General features: G+C 48.6%; 1 protein-coding gene across 1 annotated transcript in view; it reads right to left on the reverse strand.

Annotated features, from left to right (window-relative positions):
* AGBL4 (AGBL carboxypeptidase 4) overlaps positions 1-22,927 on the reverse strand; it is a 1,272,021-nt gene that overhangs the window by 131,472 nt on the left and 1,117,622 nt on the right. The window contains exon 7 of the mRNA XM_060119160.1: positions 4,379-4,468. Within this exon, the coding sequence (XP_059975143.1) occupies positions 4,379-4,468 (90 nt within the window). The remainder of the gene's footprint in view (positions 1-4,378; positions 4,469-22,927) is intronic.

The following is a 22,927-nucleotide window of genomic DNA, read 5'->3' on the forward strand; positions in this document are numbered from 1 at the left end:
CGCGTGGGCTTAACCGATTTATTTATGAACGGTCTGAAGGGGGCAAGAGCTCTGCAGGTGGGACTTTTCAGCGAGCCATGTCCCAACAACTCCAGAAAGCTTCAGCGCAAGAACAGTCACTCGACTGGAAGTCAGAGATCTGACGTGTGGTCCTGGCCAAACTTCTGACATGCTCCGTGGTCTCCCACATGGGTAAACGAGGAGGGTTCAGCTAATGGCTCTTTTGGGAAGGAGGTGAGGCAGGCAGGGCACGTGGTATAGGAGTCACACGCCTAGGTTTGGGTTCCCAGTAAGGTTAAGAGAAACCATCCTGGGCACCTGCAAGATGCTCCATGGGGCTTCCCTGGTGGCGTAGTGGTTGAGAGTCCGCCTGCCGATGCAGGGGACACGGGTTCATGCCTCGGTCCGGGAAGATCCCACGTGCTGCGGAGCGGCTGGGCCCGTGAGCCATGGCCACTGAGCCTGCACGTCCGGAGCCTGTGCTCCGCAACTGGAGAGGCCACAACAGTGAGAGGCCCGCGTACCGCAAAAAAAAAAAAAAAAAAAAAAAAAAAAAATGATGCTCCATGAATGCTACTTCCTCCCCTACGAATAACACTTCTTCAGTGCTTACTGCATTCCAAGTAGCATCTTAAATATTTTATGGTTATTAACTCATTTAATCTCCACAACAACCCTGAGGTAGGATCCCTATTATTATTTCCCTTTTGAGGTAAAGGGACTGAGACAAGGAGAGGTTCTAGGACATCCCCAAGGTCATCCTGTACCAAGTGGGGGAGCTGGGCTTCAAATCCAGGTGGTGTAGCTCCAGAGACAACAGCTCACACACACTCTGCTACAGAGACACGTGGGAGTGACCTTGACCTCCCACACCGTAGTTGGAGAACAAGGACAGTTTGGCCTCACAGAGACCAGGAGCAGGGTTGGGGGCAGTAGAGGGTGACTGACAAGCAGCCGTCTCCCCAACATGCAGAGCCTTGAGGAAGTCATAGCCTGCCCCCGCCGAATGCCACCCCCGCCAGACCCTGCCACGACAGGACTTCACTCTACTCCCAGCAGCAGGTGCATCAGCAGCTTGGTCATGACAACCGAGGTCCCAGCCAGATGGGGATGAGCAGGCCCCAAATGTTTGTCCTCCACTCAAGGTCACTGAGCCAGTTAATGGGGACACAGAGTTAACAGAACCAAAGGTACCTCGGCAATCAATCTTCCAGGCCTTAGACCCACCCTCCTGCCCTCCCCAGAACAAGGTGGGCTGGGGAGGGGAATCTGGCTGAGGGCTGGGTCTGGGGAAGAAAGCCCCAGCTGAGCCCCATGGAGCTGTGGTCTGGGCTGTCCCCAGGGGGCTGGGAGGCCCTTGGGGAAGACCATGCCTCAGTTCCTCAATGGCAAAGTGGGGGAATCCTGCCTGTCTTGAGCTGCCTCAGGAAGGGTGAACTGTGTGTCTTAAGTGGCAGTTACAGAGATAGGGACAGAGGAAGACTAGGACTGGGGAGATGGGTCCTGGAGTCACATCCACCATGAATTAGCTGTGTGATCCTGGGTCAGCCACCTCTCTCCCCTGAGCCTCCCAGTCTCACGTGTCAAATGTACTGGTTGTTGTGTGGTGGCCAGAACACCGTGCTCTTCCAGGCAGGAAGCTTGGTCTTCTAGTGCTTCCTGTTCCCCAGGGGGCAAAAGAGTGTGCACAGGCTTGGGAGACCCAGCTTCAAAGCCCCCTCCTCTCTTGACTGGTCATGTGAACTGGAGTTTCCTCTTCCTGGACTCAGATTTAGCGACGAGAGCCAAGACAGCATTTGTTCCTCACAACAGCCCCATGAAATGAACAAGACAATGTGCATTTTACAGATGTGGAAACTGACACTCTAAGATCCAGCCCTGGGGCTCAAACAGCTAGGTTTAAAGGGAGAGCAACAAATATAAATCAAATGCATAACAAATCAGGGCAAAAAAGATGACCACTGGGTAACCCACAAGGCAGGCACAAAGCAGGGGGCTGAAGGGAGTGGGCCAGGGGGCCCACAGCAGGTACTTGAAATGAACCTTGGGAGATGAAGGGTATATGCCAGGTGGCAAGGAGTGGGCACAAGACCTCCTAGGCAGAGGGGCAGCAGATGCAAAGGCCCAGTGGTGGGGAGAAGAGTGTCCAGGGATTAAGTTGTGTGGAGCTGGGATATAATGAGGCCAAGGCCCCCTGGCAAGAGCCACATCATGGAGAATTGGGAGTGTCATGCCAAGGAGTTTGGAGTTGATCCTGAGAAGGTAGTGGGAAGGCATTAAAGCCTCCATCAAGGAGTGAACATTGACTGAAAGCCTCAGTGATAGACAGCACCGAGTCTATCGATAAACTCAGCACCATCCAGACTCATTTTGGTGGAAAGCAGGGTCAACAGAGAGAGCACCTGAGAGCTTCTCGACTTCTCTGTGCCTCAGGCCTCCTCTGTAAAATGTGATAGTGACCCTGCCCTCTGTCTGCTGCCCACAGAGGGGATGAGCACGGGAGTTTGGGCTCCCAGGGATGAAGTACTGATGGTAAGGCTACTGCCTTTTCACAAATAAGGACAAAAGAGTTGCATCTGATCAGCTGGGGAACAGGCTGCTGCCAAGTTTAGTAACTGACAGATGGCTGCCAGTAAAGAAGCTGGTACAAGCAGGAGGGCCCTGCGAGAGGTTATTGCAAGGACAGTGCGGGGAAGAAGGAGGCTGGAAGTGAGAATGCCAAGGAGGCAGCTAAGGTGGCTGGAGCGGGGAGTTGAGACCCCCCAGCCATGCCTCTGATGAGCTGCTTGTCTTTGGGCAATCACTTCCTCTCCCTGAAGCTCAGACTCCTTGTCTGAAACCAAGAGGGAGGAAGTGATGCCTAACCACAGCCTTGTAAGACTACGCACGGGGAAAATATGACCCATATGTGTTTGCAGAGTGCCTTATAGTTTACAAAGCAGATTACCTGCTTCATCTTCTCAGATCCCATGGGGAAGGGGGTGACATCTATTGAGGGCCTGCTGTATACCAGGCACACGACTGGGTGTTTGTTTACGTTCATCTCATGCCAGTTTCATAACAGCCTTCACAGATACATATTGATATAATAATGTATTTACATTTGAGGAAACCGAACTGCTGGGAAGTGGCAGAGCCACTTGAAGAGCAATTGCATTCCACAGTTATACAGCCTAGAAAAGTATCTGCACACGTGCACAAGGCCCACAAGGCAACACCTATGTATCACATTTGTGTGATACAAATATGACGCATTTGTATCAGCACTGTCTGTAAGAAAAAACACTGTAAACAACCTAATGGTCCATCTTCAGGAGAATGGATAGGTAAGTTGAGGTATAGACAGACATGGAATAGAATACATGATGAAAACAAGTGAATGACAGCTATACAAGTTCCAACACATACAGAATGATACCATTTTATAAAGTTCAAAAACATGCAAAACTAAAAAATACATTGTTCAGGAATGCTTACATGTGTAGTAAAACTATTAAGAAGGACAAATACAAAATTCAAGCTGATGGTTATTTGTATGAGGGGGAAGGAAAGACAGAGGATTTAAAAGGAATAGATAATATTCAGCTTCTTAAGCTGGTGGGAACTTGGGCATTCATTAAATTACTATTTATACACTATTTATTGAATATATTTATATTGCTGACTAATTGAATATATATGTGGATATATATACATGCATGTATATATACTGCTGACTAAATATATATTTTATATGGACTAACTACTTAATAATAAATAAAAATTCAATTACAAACAGATACATTTGAGAAGAGAAATTACCTCTTATTTACCTCTGGTTGTCTGATATGAAGCATGCAATCCTTCTCATGGTTGGTACAGTATTTCAAAAGCTGTTTGTTAAGTGAATTATTGACTGAACGAATAGATAATTCTCAATTCTTACTTCCCCAGCCCACCACACTTCTGCCAATATATGAATTGACCTGGGGCCAGAATTTTGTTGTTGCCGGTGGTGGGGGTGATGGTGGGTGGGAGGAGGCCAGATTTATTTTTTTGTAAACCACTGGAGACATGTAAAACAAAGCTAGGAAGTGTAGACGACTCTATGACTCTCATCCTCAATCTAGCACATACAGGAGAACTCTACCTATTCAACTATCTATCCACCCATTCATCCATTCATTCATTCATTCTTTCTTCCATGCATATGTGTAGTCAATGAACATTTAGTGAAACAAATACTAATGGAGATCAGGTGTAGCCTCTTGAGAAGTGAAGTAAATTCTCATCCAAGATAAGGACTCTGCATGTGACCATACTGTCCCAGAGGCCATCACAGTGCCCCAGATGGATGTGCAGGGGAGACACGGGATGCCCATGAGATCTTGCAACTCACCTTGACACACGAATGAAGAGGGTGTTTCCCCCGGGTGGACTCGTCCTGTGATGAATACCACCTTCTGCTCTGCCCCCTCCCGAAGGTTGTCTGTAAGACAAAATGGAAATAGGCTACTAAGGAGGACAGCTGAGATGGGGAGTTGTTATGTATGTGTGTGGGAGGGGCAGGGAAAGGGTGCTTTACCTTTATCTCTTAAATCATTGGGTTAAAACCACTAATTGTATTATGTTCCTGGTCACCCAATATTAAATAACTACATTTCTGTTCTTCTGTGCAATTGATCATATTAATATTACAATCATCTGAAGAAGTCATAAGAGCAACATCAAATCCCAGATCCACTGACCATGAAACTAGGCAAGTTATGTGTCCTTTCTGAGTTTCAATGTGTTAATCTATAAATGTGGATAGTTTCTTCATAGGGTTGCTGTCATAATTTAACAAGCTTACATATTGCCTAGTACACAGTAAAAATTTAGTAAATGATGGAGTAAAAAAGGTAGCTATTTATATTAGTAATAGTAGCAGCTGCCATTTAAATAGCCATTTAAATAGCATATTTTGTGTCGGGTTAAGGATTATAAATAATGTATATAATGTGCCCGACACACCTTTTGTGCCGGGCACATTATACATTATTTATAATCCTTACAGAAACATGACAGTTAATACTTCTTTTACTGAGGCAGAAACTGGGGCTCAGAGAGGTTATATAACTTGTTCAAGTTCTACCTACACAGCTACATAGGGTAGAGCTGAGATTAGAATCCAAGCCCTGTTTGGCCTTGATGAAGTAGGAGGGACCAGATTTCTCTTTCATCTTAAGCAACTAGAAGATTGGACAAAATATACAAAACAACTCTTTTCAGACATTGAACAAGAGTCAGTGCAAGACTAACTCATGAGAAAAGGAAAACTAATGAGGTATGCCCCATGACTGCCTTGGTATTTTGCCTGGAGGCGCACCCCAGACCGAAGAGCAGAGAGAGGTATCCTCAACAGAGCATGGAAATATCACTGAGATTGAAGTTCAGGGAGTCTGAACCAGGTGTGGTTGTGGGGAAATTCTGTATATTTCAGAGAAGAGGGAGCTCTGTAGAAAAAGAGTTCCAGGAATCCATAAAGGGGTCCTCATGAGTATTTGCTGGGTCCCAAGATGTGCATATACAGGGTGAATCTCCATGATGTCATGAAAAAATGACCAGGGAGCTGTGAACTGCACATTCTCAGGGCTCACACAGGGCTAGGAATCATTTGAACTCCCACCTCCAAAGTGGAAGTCTGCATTGATCATTCAGGCATTTGGTAGAGAATCCAGAAGGGCCATGCCTTAGTGGTGGGGCTAAACCACCCTAGACTCACTCTAACAAAAATTTAAAATAAATCTCAAAAGCCTCAAGCTGAACAACGACAACAACAAAATTGACTGCCTGCTATATGAAGTCCAACTCTCTTTAAAGGAAGACACCAAAATCCAGATATTCAACAATGTATAGTTCACAATATTCATCATCCAGTAAAAGTTTAGACATACAAAGAAGTAGAAAATTATGGGCCAAAGTCAAAGCCCACGCTTTTGCTGCCTCTATGGAAGTCTCATTTGTATAATAAAGTTTAGCATTGTGCAAATATATTATTAGACAAAAGCAGTAGCCAAGAGTGACATTCCTAGAAAGGAGGGGCAGGAAGAGAGTGCTTAGCCATGGGCAGAAGGACTGACTGACACAGAACAGAACAATGACCTGAAGGAAATTCAGACATGAACACTGAGAGGAGTTCGATGAAAGGATCCCATCTACATTAGAGGACGATCTGGAGGGAGAGGGAAGGCAGAGATCATTAACTGGCTTTCTGCTTCTGAAGTGCTAGGACAGGTTATTTAAATGTGATTCATGATCCCAACAATTGATGCATCAAGTCAGAGACGAAAATTAAAAAAAAAAAAAATTAACCCTATTATACCTGGATCTGAAAGCTCAGAACTTGCCTGGTCTATTGGGTGACCAGTTTTGAGGTCACTGCTTCCCTAATATTAGGTCCCTATAAGACGGCAAAACATATAATGAAGCCAAAATGCATACTTGAGAACTCACTCTGTTCTCGGCTCAATGCTCAGCACCTTTACAAGCAAAGGGAGAGAGAGAAGGCTCACCTGCTCTTAAGACGTTTATGGTTTCAAAGAGAAGTTAGATACCTGAACATCTCCTGGACTGAATACAAGCTCCTCAAGGGAGAAACTGTGACTTTCATGGTGTATGTTATGATTTCCCCAGGACTCTGTGCGGAAAGGTGCTCAGGAACTGGCTATTCACTTAATAAGTAAAACATACTCATATAGATCCTGGTTTATAAAGAAATTTAGACACACACTACCTTATTTAATCTTCATCATGCCTCTGTGAGGTGGACAGTATCAACTCCATCTTACAGGTGAGGGAACTGAGGCTCACAGAAGGAGGGGACATGTCCAAGGTCACGCAGTAACAGTGACAGAGTCCCAGCCCAGTGCCCCATTCACTACCCTGTCTGTCTCCTCCTGGATCCACTAACAGCAGTATCAGATTCTACATCTACTGCGTTTCCATCTACAATGTACACAAGGGAGTTTGGTTTCATCCCTTATTGCTGGTGGGAGTTGAGCTATGTCTTAGTATTTATATTGCTTTTTCACTTAAAATACAAAAAACAAAATGTCACCAAGCCCTTTTAAAACACACTAACATTGACCCCATCTATCCCAGCAGTGTAGAAATGAAAAATGACATTACCAAGGTCTCAGTGAAGGCTATCTTTATGGATGTCTCCCCTGACCTGGTATCAACTCAATTGCATTCAGCATTTCTGCTGACCACAGGGAAATGCAAAATGGGCACTCTATTTGCAAACTAATTTTACTGAGCCCCTGTGTCTTCATAAAATAATAACGTGGGGCTAATAAAAATCAAGCGTCTCGGGTGCTAATATAAGCAAATGTTGACGCAGGCAGGTAACAAATTGCTTTGTCATTTAGGAGGCCGTAAAAGAGCGTTATAATCATCTTTAGGCAAAATGGATGGGTCTCCTTTGCTTAGCTTTTAGCTTTCATTTGCAAAATCAATTTAAGGTAATGTAGCAGCTCTGAGGTGGTGTGACATGGGACTTCCACTCCCACCCCAATCCTGTTACCAAATCCTCAGACTCGTGCAAAGCCAATTAAACATATTCTTGGTGGAGATAGCACGGATGATGAAGGAAGTATGCTTGAACAAAGCCAGGGTGGCAAAGAAGCTGAACAATGAGCCCAAGAGAAACATATAAGGGAGGGTAAAGCTGGAGGCCTTGGAGAGAGGCACACTCAGGGGTACAGGGCACCCTCAAGTAGAACCAGGACAGCCATAGTGGGCTCCCCAGTTAACAGAAGGTGTTTGCAGTCAAATGTATTTTGTATAGCATCCCAACTCACACACACACACACACGAGCACTCCTTTGATAGAGGGATAATGTCCCTCTATCAGCCACCATTTCCTTATTCATAAAATATTTCTTGAGCACCTATTAGGTGGCCAGGCACTAGCTATTATTATCTTCATTTTACAGAAAACCAAGGCCAATAGACATTAAGTGACTTGCCCACAGCTAAAGGCTGGCACAGCCAGAGTCCCCACCCAGGCAGTCTGACTCCACCTGTGTTCTTCCTCTACGCTTCTCTGCCTATTGTGAAGGAGGACAGTGACATTTGACATTATCCAGCTCCAATAGCAACTAAGTAGTATTTATTCAGTACTTACTCTGTGCCAAGCACTTTACACATATGATCATAATTTTCACAGCAACCCAATGAAAAACATCTACAATTCTTACCCCTATTTTTTAGGAAACTGAGTTCTGGCAAGGTTAAGTGACTTGTCTAAACCTGCATAAGTAGCACATGTGGGGGAAGCCAGGATTAAACGTAGGTCTTTTTGAGTCTCAAATATACGCTCTTAACCACTGTGTCATATCACCTCTTGGAGATTAAATGGGGTCCTTGTGGTGGTTTTAAAAAATACATCCACAAATTCTTCATTAATCTCCTCTTTTCAAGAGGTGAACTCACTCTCTCCCTCCCCTTCAGCGTGGGCTGGCCTTAGAGACTTGCCCTAACAAATAGATAGCTACAGAGGTGATGGTGCTTGGCTTTTGAGATCAGGCTATAAAAAGGCCGTGGCTTCCATCGTGGATGTACTTTCTCTCTCTCATCACTCACTCTGGCGGCCTTGACTTGCGGACACTCAGGCAGCCGGTGGAGACGTCCCCCTGGTGAGGACCGTCCCACCCCAGATGACTGCGGCCCTGGCCCACAGCTTACGGCAACCTCACGGGAGAGCCTGGGCCAGAGCCAGCCAGCTAAGCTGCTCCCACATTCCTGGCCCACAGATACAAAGAGATAATAAATGTTTGTTGTTTTAAAAATGCTGAATTCTAGAGTAATGCGTTAGGCAGTAATAGATAACTAATTAATCCCGCTGGAGATGGCTGCACTTCCCCTAGTTGATTGTAGAACTTAAGAAACTCTGCATCTCATCTATTGATGCTGAGCCTGAGTGAAGAGCAGTGCCACAACCTTGGTGTCAGGATGGAGGGAGAGGCTCCATCGATCTGCTCAACTGTCCGTGGACTGGACCTGTGGTTGGTGGAGGTACCAGCCAAGATGCCAAGAGGCCCCAGAGAGCACCAGCTGGGCCCTCTGAGGACAAAATTCTCCCAGAAGTTCACATGGTCAGTTCTGTTTCCCTGTCTCTCCTGGCAATAACTTGTCACAGGGAGTGAGGTGTTCTGTGCAGGAAGAAGGGGTGGGGACCTGGGAGGGGAATATGGAACGTTACAATAGAAAGATTTTTTTTTAACAGAGAAAACTTTTTCATTTTCTTGACTGCATGATCCCTGAAGGCATCACGAAGTCAGGAGAATGCTCTCCTGTTGGTTTCCATACCGGACCAGTTGCAGTCTTGCCTATCATACCCTGGGGCCCGAACAGGTCCACCCTGCTAGCAAGCTGGAGAAAAGGAAATCCTGGAAGCAACAACAGCACGCTCTGGACCACAACAGCCCTGTCACCGGCCTCCCTGTGTTGGCACCATCCTTGACAGCCCATCGTCTGCCCAGCCACCAAAGAGGCCTTTCCAAAACACAAATGGGAGCACACTACTCCCTCTGCTTACAGCGCATCGGCAGCACTCTGCTGTCCTCCTCCGGGCAAGCCCAGCCTCCTGCATCTGGCATCACGCCTGTCTCTGGTAGCTGGCGGCCCCCTCACTCCTCCAGCCCCTTCCACAGGCCCCAGCCTCAGCTACTCTCAGCAGCTCCGCAAGCATGAATGTTCTCCGCACACCTCCACACCTGGGTGCGTGCTTGTCTCTCTGTCTAGAATGCCAGCCCCCAGTTCATCTGTCTGGCTTACTCCTACTTAGCCTTCTCGACTGCTCAGCTGTGCCTCCCCTGAGAGGTGAGGGAAGAAACTAATATTCATCCAGGACTGGTCCTAGGCCACCCCTGGTGTTACTGTTGTGTTGTGTCTGATTTCATCAGCAGAACAATTCTGTAGTTTTCCCTACAAAATACATCACGTTAAAGGTAGAATGAAGAAATCACTCTGTTGCCGATACTGACAATAAAGAGGGAATAGGAGCTGTGAATTATATAAGAACATGCCCCAGGTGCAGGATTTCTTGTATGTAATTTTATGAGAAAATGTAGGTTTAGGAGGCATCGATAGAGCTTTCTTGAAGGCACTGGAGAACCAGTGAATGTATCTGGGTAGAGATGAGACTTGCTGAAGGCAAAAACACCCAGGGCTGGCTCAGCCCAGGAGACTGAGGGTGAATTCAATGGGAGAGGAGAGCTGGATGGGGGAGACTGGGCAGGACATTGGTCCCTGTGTTTCTTCTGCCCCCTGAGGGGGTCAAATGGAAAGCCTGCTGGCTTCCTGGGCAGATAGACCAGGACTCATATCCAGGACCCGTACATGACTGGCTGTGAGGCCTTGAGCAAATTCCTTACACATTCGGAGCCTCAGTTCCCTGTAAAATGAGAATAATAATGCCCAGCTCACAAGGTAAACCTTACGTCAGACATGTTCTGCCCCTGTGTCATGGCTTTGCCTGTTAATTGCAGGTCCCATTTACCGAGCCAAAAGCCCTGGGAATAGACGTAGCCGCAGGGGGACTCTGTGTGGGTCCCTGCGCTGTGCACCGTAGGCTGAATCTCTACCTTCTACCCACGGGTGCCCGGGCACCCCTCCCCCACCACACATGACAATCAAAAGTAGCTCGGACATCACTAAACATCCCATGTCGTCTCAGAGGCAAAATAGCCCCTGGTTGAACATTCCATAAACCCCTATAAAATATGCTACTTTATTCAGACTGGCCTTGTCACTCTCTTCTCAAGCAAACCTTCAATTTCTTAGACTGTGCTGTCTCAACCAACCCCTCCAAAAAGCCTTTCCAGAAACCTCCAGACCATAGCGCCCTCACCCTCCTCTGAACTCAGAGTTCAATCTGGACCCCTCATGTGGTCATAAATCTTTTTTTTATTTTTTATTTATTTATTTTTTTTTTTTGCGGTACACGGGCCTCTCACTGTTGTGGCCTCTCCCGTTGCGGAGCACAGGCCCCGGACGCGCAGGCTCAGCGGCCATGGCTCACGGCCCAGCCGCTCCACGGCATGTGGGATCTTCCCGGACCGGGGCACTAACCCGTGTCCCCTGCATCGGCAGGCGGACTCTCAACCACTGCGCCACCAGGGAAGCCCCGGTCATAAATCTTTTGCTGCCTCGTTCGGGCAGGACCGAAGGCTGCAGCTCAGATTTGCTCTGCTTAATGCCCAGCACCTGCTCCCTAAGCCTCTGGGCCACATCGAGAAAACAGCGGTGTTAGTGAAGTTTATTTTCAGTTCTCCCTCTCCCTCACCCCACCGCTCTCTGGGTCATGTTCCCTCAGCAAGGGATGGACCTCCCAGGGCCTTAAAATTTCACATCTGCCAGGTACACTCATCCATGTTGCAGGGTTGGGGAATGAATGTTCTACCCTTGGTGAGATGGGAGAAGAGAAGAGATTTCTCTTGAGAAGAGTATGCTCCTGACAGAGAAACACTCCTGACAAGAAATGAAGCATTAATTCTGGAATTTCAGGCCTTTGGGAAAGGAGCCTCTGCCTCTCTGGTATACCTCATGTGTCTACCACATATTAAAACCACTTTTTAGGGGCTTCCCTGGTGGTGCAGTGGTTGGGAGTCTGCCTGCCGATGCAGGGGACACGGGTTTGTGCCCCGGTCCGGGAGGATCCCACATGCCACAGAGTGGCTAGGCCCGTGAGCCATGGCCACTGAGCCTGCACGTCCGGAGCCTGTGCTCTGCGGCAGGAGAGGCCACAGCAGTGAGAGGCCCGTGTACCACAAAAACAAACAAACAAACAAAACCAAAAAAAACCCCGCACTTTTTGGCTTTAAAAAGCAGTGAGGAGGCCTCTGACCTATAGGAGACTCCTAGAGGCCAGAAGAACTGCGAAGTCTGAGGAATCGCCAGGTGGAACAGACTCGCTGTGAAGATGAAGGGAAAGGCCCAGAAGGGACAAGTGACTTGTCGGAGGCTACACAGCAGGAGAGTGGTCAAGCCAGGTCTGGAACCCAGGGCACAGAGCTCCAACGTCCAAGCAGTCACCTCTCACATTACTGGGCTCCCGTGGGCGATGTCCCTGCAGGCTGGTGCTTGGAGAGTGCCCAGGGGATGCCTGCCAGGGCTGTGAAGGAAGCCCAACGGCGATGGGCCTGAGATACAGCGGGCTAGGGCCAGTCGTTACCTGTCAGTCACAGGGGCAGCACACTTCGTCCAGGCTGCCCTGCTGGGCTTGGCCCCTCTAAAGCCTGCATGGGCTGGGACTCTGGGCCTGGATCAGGTAGGCAGGCAGCCTTCCGGGGTGGGGGGTGGGGGTGGGGGTGGGTGTAAGCTGATGGCAGGAGGGCTCTTCCCGCCACGACCTATCTTGATCCCAGCACCCTCCAAGCTCCTGCAAAAAGTCAGAATCACAGCCACCCTCTCAGGTTACCTACTGAGGTCAGGTCTCCTGGGAAACAGGCTGGGAGAGGCTGAGATTGCCATGCAGGAGATATACCGGGGGTTGCTCTCGGCAACTCTTGTGACAGGTGAGTTAAGCAGGGTTGGGACAGTCTCAGCAGCGACTTTAATCAATCCCATGGGGAGCTTCAGGCCAGGAGGGCCCTGCATAGCTGTTCCAGGAGGTGAGGGACTGGCTCTGTATCCTGCACGGCCCGGCTACTGGGTGTGGGCTGCCCATGGGCCTGGGCTGGAGCCTCGGGAAAGGCGGCTTCCTTCAGCTGAGCGTAGTTTCCAGGAAGAAACTCAGCTGTGAGCTGTCAGGTACCAGCACTGCTGGGAACTGGGGGAATTAATTGGTCCTGAAGGGCGATCGCGGTGGTGCACACAGCACCTGCTACACCAGCCTTCAGCTGAGGCAGCCCAGGAGAGCAGGGCAGATCTGAGGCCGAAAAGACAAGAAGTCTGAGGATGAAGGACTTTGTTTTTTAGTTCAATTCTATATGTATTTTCTAACACTGACCATGTGCCACACTTCGGGCTGGCCCCTGGGGACGTAGAGAGGAAGCAGACACCCTCCCTGCTATCCAGGGGCTCAAAGACTAGCGAAGAAGAAAAATCAAGCCTGGTTTTGTGGTAATAAACTTGAACTGTAGAGTCGGACAGAAGAAGGGTTAAATCCAAATCCTGCCACACGTGACCCTGAGCTCTGAGATTGTTCCCTTCCTCACCTGCAAAGTGAGGATAATGGTTTCAACCTCACAGGGGTCTTGTAAGAACTGAGACAATGCATCGGGTCTGTGCACATGACATGACACATAGAATGTGTTCAGAAACGGTACCTTGCAGACAGTTAGAAGTCACTTGGTCCAACTGCCTGATCTGACAGATGCAGAAACTGAGGTCACTAGACTCTAAGCAACACTAGAGCCATGACTTTGCCTGTCTTTCTCACAAATTGTATTCCCAGGGCCTAGCACACAGAAGGAGCTCAATAAATGCTCGTGGAATAGTTGTAGAGCACTTGTTGCCCTTTGGTTGTGTGAGCGCATCAGGCTAGAACTGAGTGCTCAGGCTTTTCCTAACACGTGCTCTGCCTTCCATCTCTCCCAGCCTCCAGAAATTTCTCACCAGGTTCAGTTTCAGACTTACTAGCAAATGCAAATCGAATGACGAGATGCCCTTTTGCAACAAGGGCCACAAAAAGCTTCCCCAGAAAAAGAAAGCGAGAAGAGGTGAAAGCTAGGATGAAAGTCGAAGACAATACATTCTAATCAAACTTGATAAATATGTAAATTAAAGGAGCTAAACAATTGGCTTTGACAAATGACTTCTCCGGAACGGAATTTTCCACGCTGAAAGGAGAGAGTTCAGCCTGCCTGCTAGTCGCAGCCAGAGCCCTCTCCTGCTTCCCCAGCTATGCGGGCTGATGGGGCAGGCACTGGGGTGCGTAGAGGCAGAGCAGAGAACTAATCCTTCTTTTAATGGACGTCATTTATTGAGCATCTGCTAGCTGCTAGGCAAGCCTCCCTCAACCCTGTGAGGGCAGAGAATCCCTGTCTCGTTGAGGAGGAAGCCAGGGTAAGGGCGAGTAGGGGCCAGATTCACCAGACTCCCAAGCCTGGTGTCGCTGAGGGGCCAAAGCAACCAGCTGTTGAGAATGTAAATTCAATCCCTCCCTCCATTTATTGCCCTCTGGGGGTCTGAACAACTGAAAAGTTCGTGCCTTTCAGTCTTTTCTCCCCTACAGGACCTGGCACAGTGGTAGTGTTCAGTGAAGAGCTTTCCTTAACTTGTTACCTAACGCCAGACGGATCTCTTCCCTCTGACAGCCCCCATCTCTGTTTCTCCATCTGTAAAATTAGCCCTTGGAGTCGGCCCTGCTGAAGGCCCAGACAGCATGGAGCAGAAAGGAGCGGTCAGACTGCAGATTCTCTGCAAAATACAAGACAATTGTCATTGTAACCTCTAAATTTTGGGGTGGGGAGGTTATTACATAGCAATAGATAACCAGAATCATTGCCATGAAATTGATGAAGCTAATGGGTTACAGTACAGCTGTCAGCTGAGAGGTAGTTGAAAGGAACAGGCTTTGAGTAGTTGCTGTGTGCCAGGCACTTTCCATACATTATGACCCAGGTCTCACCAGGCCCCGGGAGAAGTGTATTGTTTTCCTCATATTACAGACAAGAAATCTGAGGTTAAGTGCTTTGCCCAGGGCCACCCAGCTAGCAAGAGTTACGCTGGAATTTGAATCCAGTCCTTCTATCCCCTGAGACCAGTCTTTCTCCTGACACCTCCAAGGGGGAAAGCTCATTCCCCAGCTATAACAGATAAAAGATTTGTTCTGCGTGTAAACATGGGCAGGCACACACACGCATCTACTTCTGACTCAAACTCCTACAAATTCCTAAGTTTTTGTACAAAGTTATCAGAGTTGAGGTATACACAGAAATTCAAGTTGAATGGTTTGCAGCCTTGGAAAGACACTATTAATACAATTTCCCCAAACAGAGAACCAATATTTATGAGCACTTGGAATGCTTCAGGAAAAGTTTCCCAGTAGGGCTGGGAGTAATGTGATCCAGGCCCTGAGCCGAAGATCTGTCTTGCCTGGTGCTGGAGGAATTTAGATTTGAAGAGTATTCTTTCTTTCCTATTGAGATCTTCATTGACTTGTATAAAAATACCACTTTCAATCTCAAATCCCCACTGGCATCTTCATATAAGCACCGAAAATGCTACTGGGCTTTGGAGATTTCATTTAATGAAAGAAAAGTATTTCTATTAAAGAGTGAAAATTTTTTTTTCTCTCCACACAACATCTTCAGAGGAGCCAGGGAAGCTGGATTGTTCTGGGCTCTGAGAAAATGAACCAACCCACGTCTCACCCATGATGTGGTCACACAGACTATGGAAGGCAAGGAAGGGTCAGTAATGAGGGGAAAATAAGAGCAATTATAATAAACTCCCATGTCCCCATGATCTTACAGTTGATGAGGCGCTTTGGCACTCAGTAGGGAGATATTTCTGTTGCCACTGCCCTTGTGCACTAGAAGCTAATCTAGGCTCTGACCTGCCTGTCCTCTGCCCACCCCACTCTCACCTCTACCCTCTCTCACCAGCTCTTCACGCCTCTTCACACAGGGGTTAAAACTAGCTTCTCCGCCTTGTCTAGAGAGCTGCCCTGGGTTCTGTGGACCTGGCTCCTTACCCTTCAGGTCTCTTCTCATGAACATGGTATCTCCATGGTGGCAGGAACTTTGTCTTAGTAACTGCTACGGACCCAGGTCTAACATGGTACCTGCAGATACACATGCTGACTGCATATTTATCGAGTCAATAAGTACAGCCAACAGGCATTGAAGGATGTGTGCTGGGGAGGGTGAGCACCAAAGGAAGAAGACAGAAGACATGGTTGGGGTCAGCAGATTGTCCAAGGTCATCCAGGTGGTAAGTGATGAGAACAGAGTGGACCCCAGTCTTATGAATGGTAAAACCTGTGTCCCTTCACCCTGAGGCTCCTGTCCCTCACAAAGAGGCCACAGAGTGCAAGGGTGTGAGCAGAACCTTAGGTGTGGCTGTGCCTGTTTTCCAATTCTGTCTCTGCCACTCACTAGCTGTGTGGTCTTGGGAAAGTCACTCACTCGACTTCTGGAAGCCTCAGTCTCCTTATCCATAAAATGGGAATAATAATAATATTCATCTTATTGGGTAGTTGTGAGGACTAAATGAGCTAAAATGAGCTAAAATAAAGCACAGTGCTTGTCACAAGGTAATAATTACAGTGCTTGTCACAAGGTAAACCCTCAATTAACATTTACTCTTCCTAATCATTCAATAAATATTCCTTGAGCTCCCAGACACCCCCTCCCCACTCCCAGGCAGAGTCAGGCTCTCTCTGTTCTGTTCCCTCCTGGCCGCTTCCGCGATTACAGACATTGCCCGGCAGTACAATAGTAATTTGCTTCTCTTTCCCTCTCGCCTCTGGTGACTCTCAGTTTTTTGGGGGCAGAAGCCCTGTCTTGTTCATCTCTTTCTGGAATTCATTTCCTTTGTCTGAGACACAGAAGGGCATTTTGACATAGTTGTTTTGATGCAAGAGTTTTGAAATGGCTACATTTAAATGTAAAACTGCTTTTGAAAATTACGAGGTACTGTGTGAAGCAGGACCCCCCCACACACAACCGTGCATGTCTGACCTCCACTGACCTTCACTCCCAACAGCTCCTCACTGCCCCTGTCTCCTTCCTGGCCAGCTTGACTGGGAGCCCACCCTGAGCCGAACCTCTCCCCTCCGTGAGCCCCCTGCCAGAGGGGAGGTCAGGGATGGGGAAGTTCTGGGATGAGGGGAGGTAGCCTGAAATATCTCCTGGGCACATTGTTTGGTAATGTTTATTAAAAAGCTGAAGGTGGGGCTTCCCTGGTGGCACAGTGATTGAGAGTCCGCCTGCTGATGCAGGGGACGTGGGTTCGTGCCCCGGTCCGGGAAGATCCCACATGCCAAGGAGTGGCTGGGCCCTTGAGCCATGGCCACTGAGCCTGCGCGTCCGGAGCTTGTGCTCCGCAACGGGAGAGGCCACAACAGTGAGAGGCCCGCGTACCACAAAAAAAAAAAAAAAAAAAAAGCCGAAGGTGTAATGCTTTGTTTTCCCGGCTGTGTCAAAATGTTCCCATTTCAAAGCACTTGTGTCAGAGCAGCAACATCAATGTGGCTGAAACAAAAGGACTGTCAAAACGATATGAACTCTGCAAGGAAGCCACCTGGCATGTAGCAGTCCTCAATAATGGATTTAAAACATACACCACTGTAAGTGGATTAACAAGCAATCAGCTACACTTAACACCAACTCTCCCTGTAGTAATTCCTTTTTGTTCTAGTGAGGATGTTTCCACCACCATAAGGATCAGAGAAGTTTAGGATGCTGCCTGACGTCACACAGCAGACATGATTAGAGCTGAGTATGGTCTAGTTAATCTCCCCCATTTTACAGCCAAGGTGCCAAGAGAGAAAGTGACTTGAGCAAGGTCTCACGGTGAACTGGATTTTCATGTTAGGTCAGAAACATGTGATCAGTGCTTGGATAACTTCTCCACGCTGTACACTAAATTCTGGACCACAGCATCACCACTGAGCACATGGCACGCACTCAACAGAACAGAACAGAGACCACGGGCAGGCTGCTAAATCCCTAGGCATGGTGCTTGAAAATTGGATTGGCCAAGTTCTCTGTAAAAGAAGCTTTAGTGTCCACCCGGGCAGGTTGTCGCTATCCCATTAGCCGGGCAGTCCAGTGGAGCAGCGAGGCCTGGGTGGCCCATGTGTGCAGGCAGGAAGAGCAAGCTGCTGCAGTATGGGGCACAAGCGAAGAGCTATTTGTATCTGTTTCCATAATTGATATTTCTGCAGCTGGTGAAAGAATAAATCTCTGTTAACCTGGGTAAGGAAATTATGTATCCCTATGGTCTTCATGGTTTCATGATTCAGGCTGAATAGAGTCTTTCTTGAATAAAATAAATTATAAAAACTTAATTTACAAGAACTTATTTTCAGGGGGTGTTTTATGTTAAATGCTCCCAGGATAAGGCTTCTAGGATAAACCTGGACTCTGTACACAAATTCTGCCTCAGACTATCCCTGGGGCACATGGACTGGAGTTGGGCAGACCCGGGTTTGAAGCTGTTTAACCAAGATAATTTGCTGAACCACAGTTTCATCAAAGCCTAAGTGAGGAAAGGTGTGTAAGTCATGGGCGCTCCACAAAAGTAGCCTCTATTATTACTGAGTTCAGAAGGCTTCAGTTCCACCTTCTGGTAGACCCTTTCCTCTAGGAAGGCCCGGGCTTGAAGGTGCTGTTGGAGCACGTGTGGGCTGAGAAGAGGAGAAGCAATTTAGCATAGAGGTTACAAGCAGGGACTCGGGACCAACCAGAGCAGTGCCTCCACCGCTCTCTCAGTGTGTGACCTTGGGCAAGTTACTTCACCTCTCTGTGCCTCAGTCTTCTCCTCTGTAAAGTGGGCTCATAGTGGACCATTCTCCTAGTCATGCTCTGAGGAGGAAATGAGTCGGTAATTTCTAAAGCACTTGGAATAGCATCCTAGTGTTTATACAAATCTTGTATAAATATGTGGTTGCTAAACAAAATAAGTACTGACTAGTAATACCCATTCAAGTGCTCAGGGTCTGCAGAGGGATATGCTCATCTTGGGACCCTTCCCTGTGACAGGCCCTACCCCTTCTCAGAAACAGTCTTCTATGGATAGTTCTTTGATACTTTTCTCCAGATACGTGAGGCTCATACATACATACGCAAGAAACACATTTTATTCTTGATTCTCAGCCCTGGACACATGTTAGAACCACCTGGGGAGTTTTTAAGAAATCATAATGGGGCTTCCCTGGTGGCGCAGTGGTTGAGAGTCCGCCTGCCGATGCAGGGGACACTGGTTCGTGACCCGGTCCGGGAAGATCCCACATGCCGCGGAGCAGCTAGGCCCGTGAGCCATGGCCACTGAGCCTGCGCGTCCGGAGCCTGTGCTCTGCAACAGGAGAGGCCACAACAGTGAGAGGCCCGCGTACCGCAAAAAAAAAAAAAAAAAAAAAGAAATCATAATGCACAATGCCCCCACTCCCACCCCCGCACCCCTTCTCCAACCAAGGTCGTGGGGAGGGCTCAAGCAAATTATTCCTCCCACGTGCAGGCACAACTGAGAACCTCTGGCCCAGTGTGAGCCAGGGCCAGGCTCTCTACTCCCTGGGTCTTGGTCTTCTTACTACATCATCTGCAGTAAGAGTGGGTAGGGCTAGGTGGTCTCTCTTTTCCCCCTCCAGGCCAAAAAGACTGTGATCCTGGAGGTTTGGAGGACCCAGGAGCTGGCTCAGGATGGCTCTGATTAGACCACCTTGGTCTTAACATCAAGGAGAGGATGCTGGGGTGAGTGGACAAGAAAACATGCATACATCAAGCAGATAATTTCTCACAGACACAGTCCCTTCCTGGGAACAGGACAAGAAGTACTAAGATAATGGCAGTGCAGCCTCTGTGGGAGCTCGCAAAGCTTAGAGCAAAGAGATTGGATTTATAACAGAAATGGAAGGCATGTGCATGAGGAGAAGGAAGAAAGGCATTTTCAAAGGATGAAGGAGGAGGACTAATATATTTGCAATCAGTGGCATAGAGGGGTTCAAATGCATGTACACCAGGAGACAGAAAGAAACAGCATCCTGGGAGGGCAGGAGAAGAGAAAGGGAGATCATGGTAGCTGAGCATCTGATCTGTGCAGGCAACAGGGGAGCATGTTATCATCTAACCTCATTCCATCTGGGCAGCCTCCCAGAGGGCGGGTGTCTGATCCCCATCCTACAGACCCCACAGGTGGTGAGCCGCAGTGCCAGGATAAAAACCCAGGTCACTGACTCCAAAACCCTGCACTCTTTCCCCTCCGGCTTGGTGCCTCACTTATCCAGAGCTTCCTGTCCTCATAACCTCACACACCCAGATCACAGCAAAGAGCCAGAATGAAGCAGAAAAGGACTGAAAATGACCCAAATCCAGAGACACAGCCCCACATTAAAGGTCCTCAGGAGAACCTGTTGGGGACACTGAATGATAGGGAGATTCTCTCGATTTCTGGGAAAAAGGGACGAAGTGTACCTTTTGAGAGCTGGTATGAGCACAGAGTGAATCAGGAGGGGAACTGGCAAAGCCCCACAGAGAGACTGGGGCCCTCCCAGGACACGTTCTTGATTGCCTGGCACAATGAACGCATCGAAAGGAAGCAGGCATCAGCTGGCCGTGGGCTGTGTTCCTCCAGAGCTCTGCACGGCCGTGCCAACCCAGTACATCTCTGGCAGGGAGAGGGCAGCCTGACAGCACTGAGGTGTGCGGCCCGCTCAGTGCAGCCAGCGCCACGGTGGGGTTAGGGTGGCCACAGCTGCTGTATCGGCCCTTATCCATCCCGGGCCCCTCCCTCCCTCCCTCCCCACCTCGGCACTCAGCCAGCTGCCTTCTGGAGGTCATTCAGCATCCCCCCAGCTCCCCTGGTCCCCGCCACAAAGTGCCAGTGCTGAGTGCTAGAGACAACCAGAGGATGCAGTCAAGGGACTGCTCTCGAGAAACTTACCATCTAGGAACCAGGTACTATTTCAAAAAAAAAAAAAAATTGGAAGCAAATTTTGTTTTGTAGTCCCAGTGGCTGAGAAGAGTATGCTTAGCTGTCTGGAGAGTTCAACAAAGATGGGTGTTGGGCTGGAGGTGTGAGGTGTTCCCAAGGTGCTCCCAGACAAGCCAGAACGGTGGGGTAAGTGCTTCCCCCAGACCAGCTCCCTCACTCGGGTCAGGTTCAGAGCATGATCACAGCCCAGCTGTGGACTGAGCTGACCAGGGCTGGGCTGGGACCTTCTCTCTCCCCCCAGCCCACCCCTCTCTCTGGTTCTGAGGGTTACGTGAAGGTCCTACATGGCAGGGGGTGCACCCTCTCCTCCCTGGCGCGTCGTAGGTGCTCCACGTGGGAATGTTGGAGTGGATGGACAAGCCGCTTGCTCACTTTAAAGCTCTACATTCAGACAGCACCCATGTGACTGCCTGGCCTTCGGAAGAACTGGGACTCGCTTTTTAATGGTGCTAATGTGGCAGTAATGAGGTGGTAAATGTCTGTCTGTCTCCCAGCCTCTAGCAAGGCCATATTCTCCATTCCCCGTGTTCCCCACTGCGTCCTTTCAAAGCCCTTCTCTTTAATGCCGAGTGGAGGAGTTCCAGACAGCTATTTGCATTTTCAATTCTAGAAATCATTAATATTTTACAACGACCAGCACCATGGTTTATTAGCACACTTAGACTTCCTACCTGCTACTGTTAAAGGGAAACTTTCTATTTGAGAAATATTCCAAGATGGGGTGATGTTCCAACTTTTGTTCAAATTCTGCTCTCCGTTCCCCACTCTCAGGAGCTCAGTGGGGGAGACGGATCTGTAAGTGGAGAAGGAGGATTTCAAGTGACCGCTGTGTGGACTGAGGGACACACAGGGGCTGGGAGCCCAGAGGAGACCCAGGCACAGCCTGGGTGGGTGGAGTCAGGCTTCTCAGAGGAGGGCTGCCGGTTCCAGGGGAATGTTTCTGCAGAATGAGTGAATCAGAAGACCTGTGCTTAGACATGGCCCTTCTGATGACTTTTAGTCATTGTGGCAATAGGCTGAGGTTAAGATCAAGGGTCTTTGAGAGGCCTGGGTTCCAATCCCAGCTCTGACACCTCTATCTGTGTGGCACTAATGATAACTAATAGCTTTTGAGCATTTCCTGGATGTCAGGAGAGGGCAGCCTTTGTGCGCCTGTTCAGTGCAACCGGCACTATGGAGGGGGTGACCTCACTGGGTGACCGCAGCTATGGGACCGGACCCTGCCCATCTCCTCTCTCCTCCCTCCCACCTCACCTCTGCATTCACCGGTGTGTGCTATTTCCTTTGAAACTCACAACCACCCTACGGGGTCATTCCTGCATCCTCATTTCACAGAATAAGAGACTAAGAATCAGAGAGGTTGAATCATTCACTGCAGACCACAGAGTTGGCCGGTCAGGATTTGATCCCTGAGATTCAGGGCAATTAAACACTGAGCTCTTCTGCCTCTCACTGCAGAGGTGGGCATGAGGATTAAAGCCGGCTGCACATGGTGGGCACTCAGTAAGGTAGCTGCTGTTGTTGTCCATTGTCTCCAAAGCCCAGCTCATGAATCCCTCCTTCACTAAGCGCCCCTGATCTCTCTGGCCAGGGGACCCTAGGTGTCCCTGGCTCACAGTCAGTCCCCAGCGTCACTGCCATCCTTCTGTGCCATTGTCACCTCCTCCTTTCTGTCCACTCCCAGCAACTCTCGCCGTTCTTGGCACAGGGGACGGTTGCAGTCAGTGTTTGCTACACGGATTGAGAGAGAACAATATTAACCACACCAATTCCCAGAAGAAAATGTTTGCCAAAGATCTTTAGCCTGGACACAGCAATATCAAAATGACACAGCTATAAACTGCTTTCAGATTCAAACTGGAAAGGTGAACTTTGACCCTGTCAAAAAAATAAGAACAAATTAAATTGAAACACAAAGCCATTTCCCTTGTTCCAGGGCTCTGGATTTCTAATTAACCTGCAGCACGATTCCAAAGGCTGCAGGGGATCGGGAAGATGGTGTCTGTTACCTTGCGAACGCAGCATAGCTCAGGAGAGAGCTTTTTGTTCATTGGTTCGTTTGTTTGTGTTCTTTTCTGGGATGTATTGTGCTTCATGTGGTTTAGGTCCTTAGATGAGAGCCATCCCAGGTGATTAGAAAAAAATAATTGCTAGAAGCTGACCTTGTACAAAAGAACCCACAACAAAACAGCCCTCACCCTCCCTGTCCCAGAGAGAAGCAGCTCAACCCTAGCACGTTAGAAGCACTGGACTGAATTTCAGCAGCACTAGCTGAAAGGTGCGGCTCCCTTTTTGGGAG

Source organism: Mesoplodon densirostris, chromosome 2 (genome assembly GCF_025265405.1).
Source record: "Mesoplodon densirostris isolate mMesDen1 chromosome 2, mMesDen1 primary haplotype, whole genome shotgun sequence".
Classification (NCBI taxonomy): Eukaryota; Metazoa; Chordata; class Mammalia; order Artiodactyla; family Ziphiidae; genus Mesoplodon; species Mesoplodon densirostris.